Source organism: Archocentrus centrarchus, chromosome 4 (assembly GCF_007364275.1).
Source record: "Archocentrus centrarchus isolate MPI-CPG fArcCen1 chromosome 4, fArcCen1, whole genome shotgun sequence".
NCBI classification, from domain to species: Eukaryota; Metazoa; Chordata; class Actinopteri; order Cichliformes; family Cichlidae; genus Archocentrus; species Archocentrus centrarchus.
In genome coordinates this window covers 4,064,135-4,073,048 of record NC_044349.1, presented here as the reverse complement: position 1 = coordinate 4,073,048, position 8,914 = coordinate 4,064,135, and the positions used below count along the sequence as shown (strand labels likewise).

At 41.6% G+C, this 8,914-nt stretch overlaps 1 protein-coding gene across 1 annotated transcript; it reads right to left on the bottom strand.

Annotated features, from left to right (window-relative positions):
• Positions 1–323: 323 nt before the first annotated feature.
• LOC115779568 (T-cell acute lymphocytic leukemia protein 1 homolog) lies at positions 324–1,780 on the bottom strand. The gene is made up of 3 exons (XM_030728309.1): positions 1,659–1,780; positions 1,361–1,425; positions 324–1,013 (listed from the first exon to the last, which is right to left on the bottom strand). Exons 1-3 carry the CDS (start codon positions 1,697–1,699, stop codon positions 634–636), a joined length of 486 nt encoding a protein of 161 aa, XP_030584169.1. The 5' UTR covers positions 1,700–1,780; the 3' UTR covers positions 324–633.
• Between the last annotated feature and the right edge of the window lie 7,134 nt (positions 1,781–8,914).

Sequence of the window (8,914 nt, the reverse complement as noted above, 5' to 3'; positions counted from 1 at the left end):
TCAAACACAACAAACACACACAACACGGAAAGCACACATCTGATGATTCATTTATGACTTTGCTGATGAGTGTGAAATATCACGTGAACTTTTCTCCTGCTCTCAGGCTCAGTCACTGTGACTGAGACACCGTAAGCTTTCAAAAACTTACAGTACTTTTATTTGGCTAGACTAACAACACAACCATGTATTAAGAGTTTTCAAATCCACAGTTATTCTGTATGCTTCACTGGGGAAGAGTAGCATCAGTTATAAAATATTTGCAATATAAAACCGATAATGCCAAAATTTCTGACTTACAATCCTTTATCCATGAAGGTCAGTAATTCATCTGTCTGCTGCATGAAGCCTCATCTATCATCCTTGATTTTCTAAAATGATTCAGAAATGAGTTTGAGTCACCTGGCAAAAAGGCTGGACATGATGAAGGTTTCTGTGCCTCAGGTTTGCTGTTTTTCTCTGTTCAGGTCTTTGTGTTTGAAGCTGAATCAGCTGACTGACAGCAAACAGCCTTTCAAATAAAAATCAAAACTAAGAACTGGAGCACATGAGCATCAGTCTGACCCGAGACTGCAGGAGCTTTCACATCTGGAATGATGAACCAGTCTGACTCCTGATCTTTGCCGGATCTGCTCAGCTGTACCTGCTGAAGTGGAGGTACTGCAGCTGACTCTGCTCCCCCCTCAGCCCATCACAGTCTCCCTCTGCTGAACTCTCACAGCTAGAGTTTGGTGATGGCACCTCTTGCAGTGTGTTTTTCTCCTCCTCCTCTTTCTCCAGCCTCCCAGCCTGTCTCCGGAGGCCCCCCATGAGGTCTTGTTCAGTCAGTATATGGTCCAGAAAGTTGATGTACTTGAGAGCAAGGCGCAGGATCTCGTTCTTGCTGAGCTTCCTATCTGGAGGGTGGGTGGGTATGAGACGTCGCAGCTCTGCGAATGCACCGTTGACGTTCTGCTGCCGCCATCGTTCTCGACTATTGGTGAAGACCCGACGGCCCACCCGAGGACGGGAACCTGAGGGGAGAGGAAAGAAGGGTCAGCTGGAGACCAGAGAAACAGATCTAAGGATGTCAGGTTGGTTACAAAGTAGCTGTACAGGGCCAGCTCAACTCCAACTGAGTTTTCAAAAAATATTTTGATGCACAAACTGTTGACCTCATTTAGGAAGAAAGACTGTTTAAAGTGACAAAAATAAATTGTAAATTGATGGATGGATGGATGGATTGATTATTATTCTTAATCTTTGAAATAAATTTAATCTAATGTTGCTACAGTTTGTGTTGTGTGAAAGCTTTAAAAGAGCACAGTGTAAAGGTAACATGCAGCACCAGCCTTCATATCATGTGATGCACTGAACTCACCATCAGTGAGGTTCCTCTCATATGGAGCTGCTCTGTGCTTCAAGGTGATGCATGGATCTGGATCACTGCACACACACACACACACACACACACACACATACACAAACAAACAAACAGGTTAGTCAGTAGGAAAATAAAAGTACTGCCTGGTGCTGCTTTTCTGCAGCAGGTGGATCTCTGCAAAAGTTTAGCCTGAACTGTAGAAACTCACATAATTATAAACAGATTAAAATGGAGATACCAGTGACGTTATGAAGCAAATAAAGCATAATAATTATAACGTTATGGTTTTTCTCACCTGTTGAAGGTGTGGAGGTGATGGGCATCTTCGTGCAGCATGTTTCCTGCAGCAGCAGAACTGAAGGACTCTGGCGGATGATCGGGCTTCAGCAGACAGTCCGGGCTCCGGTGAGTTTCGCTCGGCTCAGCTGGAGCTTCCATCCCAGTCGCCTCTTTTTATATCCACTGGGCCCCCCACCCCCTCCCCAGTGTCGTGACGCGTCCTTGGAGCCCGCTTTCATAAAGACAGTCCCATTAAAGTCGTTAAACTCAGGGTCCCAGGAAGTAGCCCCCCAGGGACCTGCAGGGTCCGGGGTCCGCCTACCCCCCTCCCCCCCCAGCTGCGGGAATCGTGTTTTCCTCTTTCCTCCTCTGTCACGACTCCACAGCCGTCGGCGCCGCCGCCGTGAACCCAGTACGCGGACCATAAAGGTTGTTTTACTTGTGAAAACTGTCAAGTTTGTGTCTCCGATATTTCAGTGACCGAACACACGAACTGAAGTAGCCTACTTATTACTATGAAGGAAAATCAAATAACCCACACGCTTTATGTGTTTCATTTTAAACTGTAGTCCTTTTTTTTTATCACGTCAGCTCTCATCTTTTCTCACATTTATTTGCGGAAAACCTAAAATACTGTAGGCTTGTTTTTAAGCAGCATAAATGCTTCTCTCTTCATGTGAGTGAAATTGTAAATTGAATATTTCATTCATGTATATTTCTGCACCAAAATGCTTTGACAGCTCCTTCAGGTCAGATTAGAGGGGAATTACGTCATTTAATAACTTTTAGAAGACTAAATGAAATGTTGGGAAACGTCGCAGGTGTTGCCAGCTGAGCAGTTCGCGCAGGAGCTGATAGACTTCGTTCATTTCTATGTGAGTTTTTTGATGTTTGACGCCGTTTAACGAGTTTCCGCTTCTCTGTCCGTCTGAGTTTAGCTGCGCCAAAGGCTGAAAATACCTGCAGTAAATCCAAACAGGTGAGCGGAATGTTTCCTCTATTTTCTCAGGTATCTGTACTTTACTTGAGTACTTTTTCATTTTAACACAAATATCTGTACTTTCTACTCCTTATATTTTCAAAACAGGTTCGTTACTTTAGATTTATGAGGGGAGGTATTTTCCATCAAAGCGGTTCGAGCCTAAATGGAGAGAACAGTAACGCATAAAGGCCAATCGTGTTGGTGTATCCTCCGTCACCGGGGCTTACAATGAGATGTAAGAGGCAAAAACATAGTTTAAGTATAATTTATAGCGCCTTACTGAGGGGTTAAAGCAGGCAGGTGTTATTTCAGCATCTAATTAGCGCTACTGAAGAGGAGCGAGCATAAAATGACAGGTGATTTCAGCAAACACACAAACTGCTTGTGTGCAGTTTGTCACGCGGTGTGTCTGCGAGCTAAATGTGCAGCTGCTGTTTCCCAGAATGAGAGAAGTTCACCCAGAGATGGAGAAAGATGGAAGGAAGAGGAAGCAGAGAGGTTGGATTTAAAGGGAAGGACTGCTCAGTGACATCTGATAAACCGGAAATTTAAAGCTTACATTTCCTCATTTATTGGATAATGTGAAGTTATGTTTTTTCATATTGTGAAAGGTCCTGCAGAACAAACTGAACTAGGTTGCATGAAAAAAGGTTGCATGAAAATACTGCAGTTTGGTGTTCATGGTCAGTTACATAAAGTGTAGCAGAGATGAGTTTGAATTTAAGCTGATGACGCTGAGATTCATTCACTCAATTCAACCTTTATACCAACTGTGTGCTGTCTAGTATCAGATAGCATCAACAGTATACTGTAGGGGATGGAAAGAAGCCAAACATCTGCTTACATCTTGTTAAATTCAGTTCATCCACAAAGAGCAGCAGCAGCAGCACAGCTCAGCTGATCTGAGCCTGCACACAAAGAAAATCTGCTGGAGCTCACAATAGAAAGTTGTTTCTTTTCCCCACGCTGAGCCACTCCAGGTGATCTCAGGGTTCCAAATCTGCCAAATCTACTTTAACCCCGATTATACTCATTTTTGTGTTCTGAGGCAGAGCCGTCCTCCACAATGCAGGCAACAGAGGATGGAGCTGCTTTTAATTCGCTTTCACTGTGTGTGACCTGCACAAGAGATTCAAGCTGAGTACAGTCATTAAAATTAGAATTTAATTTGCACTAATATTTGTATTCTCATGTACTAATATTTTTTATTATTACATTAATATAGCACAAGTTTCACTTTTCTTTGCACAAAAATAGAAACATTGTCCAAAGAGCTACTTTTACTTCCTTACTTTGAGTACCTTTCAGAGCCTGTACTTTTTCACTTTCACTTGAGTAAAGGTGTTTGTGTGTGTGTGTGTGTGTGTGTGTGTGTGTGTGTGTGTGAGAGAGAGAGAGAGAGATTGATTGATTGAATCTCTACAGTAAGGTACAAAGTTAGCCTGAGCTACAGGTACAAGCATGACATCCTTAATTATCCTTAACTTCGGTGTTTAATGACCTTTGTAGATTAAAATGGTTAAACATTCCTATGAGGATGGAAAGCTCATCTTTAACCATCATATATAATATCTACAACAAAACTGCCCTTCTTTATGCTGAATCTAAGCAAATCTTTAAGTATATTTTAATCTTTTCTTTCAAACTAAATGTGAGTATTGCAGAAAATGAATTTGCTACACCATTTGTCATTTGTAATATGTAGTTTAATTAAAGTTTTTAAAATTGATGTGGTGGTTAAATAACATGCATTTTTAATTCTCTGTAATTGATTTGTGCTGATGTTCATCATGATGATCCTTATTCTGGTAATTCGTGTATCCCTTAGTCTGTGACCCTGACGTGGATAAGCAGAAGAGGATGGATGGATGGATGGATGGATGGATTACTTTAAGTGCTTTTACTTACTGAACCACGACTTCCGCTGCAGCGTTTCTTTGCAGAAGCTTTTCTCAGTGGGTGAGTTTTTCTCAGTGGACATACACAGGGGACCAAAAAGAAGGGTGGGCAGCGGGATATTTGACTTCACCCCACATATACTTCGCAGTATGGTTTTGGTCAGTTTTAACCAGGAGTACCACGTCATGCAGCAACAAACATAGATTATAGTTAACTATACCGTATGTTATAACATTAAAAACAGGACCCTGAGGAGACAGATGTCATGGGTTTGCTCAGATAAGCCTCTACATGCTCTTTAGATTTTAATTTTGTAGTCATTTCATATTTATAGTCTTTTCACATAATACATACAGTGGTGTGAAAAAGTGTTTGCCCCCTGCCTCATTTCCTGTTTTTTTGCATGTTTGTCACACTTAAGTGTTTCGGAACATCAAACCAATTTAAACAATAGTCAAGGACAACACAAGTAAACACAAAATGCAAGTTGTAAATGAAGGTGTTTATTAGTAAAGGTGAAAAAAAATCCAAACCATCATGGCCCTGTGTGAAAAAGTGATTGCCCCCTAAACCTAATAACTGGTTGGGCCACCCTTAGCAGCAACAACTGCAACCAAGCGTCTGCGATAACTTGCAATGAGGCTTTTACAGCGTTCTGGAGGAATTTTGGCCCACTCATCTTTGCAGAATTGTCCCAATTCAGTTACATTAGAGGGTTTTCGAGCATGAACGGCCTTTTTAAGGTCATACCACAACATCTCAATAGGATTCAGGTCAGGACTTTGGCTAGGCCACTCCAAAGTCTTCATTTTGTTTTTCTTCAGCCATTCAGTGGTGGACTTGCTGGTGTGTTTAGGATCATTGTCCTGCTGCAGAACCCAAGTACGTTTAAGCTTGAGAACACGAACAGATGGTCTGACATTCTCCCTCAGGATCCCTTGGTAGACAGCAGAATTCATAGTTCCATTTATCACAGCAAGTCTTCCAGGTCCTGACGCAGCAAAACAGCCCCAGACCATCACACTACCACCACCATATTTTACTGTTGGTATAATGTTCTCTTTCTGAAATGCAGTGTTCCTTTTACGCCAGATGTAATGGGACACCCACCTTCCAAAGAGTTCCACTTTTGTCTCATCGGTCCACAGAATGTTGTCCCAAAAGTCTTGGGGATCATCAAGATGCGTTTTGGAAAAATTGAGACGAGCTTTAATGTTCTTTTTGCTCAGCAGTGGTTTTCTTCTTGGAACTCTGCCATGCAGGCCATTTTTGCTCAGTCTTTTTCTGATGGTGGAGGCATGAACGCTGACCTTAACTGAGGCAAGTGAGGCCTGCAGTTCTTTGGACGTTGTTGTGGGGTCTTTTGTGACCTCTTGGATGAGTCGTCGCTGCGCCCTTGGGGTAATTTTGGGCGGCCGGCCACTCCTGGGAAGGTTCACCACTGTTCCATGTCTTCGCCATTTGTGGATAATGGCTCTCACTGTGGTTCGCTGGATTCCCAAAGCTTTGGAAATGGCTTTATAACCCTTTCCAGACTGATAGATCTCAATTACTTTCTTTCTCAATTGCTCCTGAATTTCTTTGGATCTCGGCATGATGTGTAGCTTTCAAGGATCTTCTGGTGGACCTTACTGTGTCAGGCAGCTCCTATTTAAGTGATGTCTTGATTGGGAACAGGTGTGGCAATAATCAGGCCTAGGTGTGGCTAGGGAAATTGAACTCAGGTGTGAAAAACCACAGTTATAGTATGTTTTAACAAGGGGGGCAATCACTTTTTCACACAGGGCCATGATGGTTTGGATTTTTTTTCACCTTTACTAATAAACACCTTCATTTACAACTTGCATTTTGTGTTTACTTGTGTTGTCCTTGACTATTGTTTAAATTGGTTTGATGTTCCGAAACACTTAAGTGTGACAAACATGCAAAAAAACAGGAAATGAGGCAGGGGGCAAACACTTTTTCACACCACTGTAATTGCTTATTGGCAGAAGAAAGAAGCAAATTAATGCTAAACTGTGTGAGCTCCTGTGGTGTGCTGATCAGAGTTCAATTGTTAAAGATAAATATGTTTCCGCCCCACCCACTTTCATTCCTGGACAGAAGATGAATGAAAGCCAGTGGAAGTACGACAAAATACGTGTATGTGTATGTGTGTGTGTGTGTGTGTGTGTGTGTGAGAATGACAGGGAGATGAGGACAACTGAGAAGATGCAACACGCAGAGGTAGTGAAGGTAGATGAGTTTAAATACCTGAAGTCAACCATCCAAAGCACCAGACAGACAAAGGGGAGCGTTCAGGCAGGGTGGAGTGGGTGGAGACGAGTGACGGGTTTGTAGCAAGAGTGACAGGTTTGGTGAAACGTTGCATTTACAGAGTCTGCATGGGATTAATCAAATATTAGTGACAGTCACAGTGTCTGTGGGTGGGTTAACTGGACTTTTATACTCTTACACTATACAGCAAACTACGATCTATTCTCGAATGTCTGAAACACTAAACTGCTTGAAGAGGTACCCGTGGAGTGCACCCTGTGTTACTCTCCTGACAGTTAGAGAAAAATCACCTCCCCTTCAAGGAATTGAACCACCACATGTATAAGGGGTGCAGTGCCAACAATAACCACAGGTCAAACTGGCCTGTTAATGTTTCATCGTTTGGATACTGTCAAATTCACATACGTGCTTATATATATCGAATTTGATGCACATCAGTGTCACCTTGTGGTCAAAGGGAGTATTACCTCCATACTATAGAGAAGCCTATGTAGTAATCAGCTCATGGTAGTCTCTGGAGCTGCTCCACCCTCTCCACCCTGTTTGTTGCTTTAGATAGTTGACCCCAGGTATTTAAATCTCATCTACCTTCACTACTTTTTCAAGAAACTTCAAGAAGTCCAGTCGGTTTTTTTTTTTTTGTTTTTTTTTTTCCAAGCTTCAAAGAGTACTAAAGAAAACTAATCAGAAGGATATATCAGTGAGTGTCTTTGTGAAACAGAAATGTAGATTGTAGTTAGAGTAGTTATGCACTCTAAAATGAATCCTCGTTAAGCATTAAACCCTGTTTCCAGTACTGAAGATGGACAAGTGGAAAAGGATGCAGACTAACAACTGGGTGATAATGGCTCAAATCTGGATTCTGGGTTAATTCACAAGTAAAAACTGAAAGTAAGTCTAAAATTTTCATTAAGTGCAGTTTTTATCTTTATCTATGTTATATCAGTTTAACATATTTCTAATTTACAAATCTTCAGTCACAAACTCTTCCAAAGTGCAGTACCGAGTTTAACCACAACAGTGAACACTGTCGCTGTGTCCGTTGTGTTGGACACACTTGGATTTGACATCAAACAGCGCCGTGTCGTGGTCAAAGAGAATATTACATCCGTTCTGACAAAAATGACTATAGATGACTGGGAAGGATAAAGAGGTTAAATAGATCAGCAGAGTTTCTGCAGATTAACTAAAGTTAAAATAAATATTAAAAAAAGGGGGGGGGGGGGGCAATTAATGCTGTTTCAGGAAAATAAGTGTTTTGGTGCCACTCTAGTCAGAATATAAATCATATTTATTTAATCCATATAATGTGTATGTGTGTGTGTATAATCATACTAAAGGTAAAAGAATTGGTAAAAACGTGTTTTCAGCTGATTTTTGTCTTTGGTTAGTTGTGTAGGTTTGTTATCCCGTGTCATTTTGGAGCCATGATGTGTTATGTGCCGTTTTTTCTTTTAAGAACCACTCCGGTACCCAGATTTGATCTGATGCCACCCAGTTGTTAGTCGATGTCTTTTTCCACTTGGCCATCTTCATCACTGAGAAACATGGAGTTTAATGCTTAACCAGGGTTTATCTTTTAAAGCTCATGTAAGTCAGACATGTAAAACAGCCTTCTTTCACTTACACAACATAGTCAGAATTATTATGCTATGTCATGAACTTGTGACATCTAGATCGGGACTATTGTAACTATCTGCTGGTAGGTGTCCCTGAGTCCCAGACCACAGCCCTGTATATCACCCCTTCACTGGCTTCCAGTCGAATTTAGAATTCAGTTTAAAATCCTCACAAGGCCATAAGATGCATGGCTCCTATCTTTGTGATGTTTCAGTGCCGTATCGTCCAAATGGAGAACTTCACTGACAAAACACATGCTTACCGGTGGTTCGTAGTTTCTAAAAGTACAGCTGGAGGTCGAGCCTTTAGTTGCCAAGATCCTACTTTATGGGATCAATTCCCAGTTCATGATAAAGAGGCCGACAGTCTCTACTTTCAGACTTAAAACCTCTCTCTTTGGTGAAGCCTGAGGTCAGGACAATTTACAGTCACCACAGGTTTATTTGTTTTATTCAGTGATTTTTTTTTTTGTTATGGAAAGCCCTCTGAGGCAG

Coding starts and splice junctions, on each gene's coding strand:
- LOC115779568 (XM_030728309.1), bottom strand. CDS start 1,699: ATGCTGCACGAAGATGCCCATCACCTCCACACCTTCAACAG. Junction 1,426..1,658: donor CACCTCCACACCTTCAACAG/GTGAGAAAAACC, acceptor GTGTGTGTGCAG/TGATCCAGATCCATGCATCA. Junction 1,014..1,360: donor TGAGAGGAACCTCACTGATG/GTGAGTTCAGTG, acceptor CTCTCCCCTCAG/GTTCCCGTCCTCGGGTGGGC.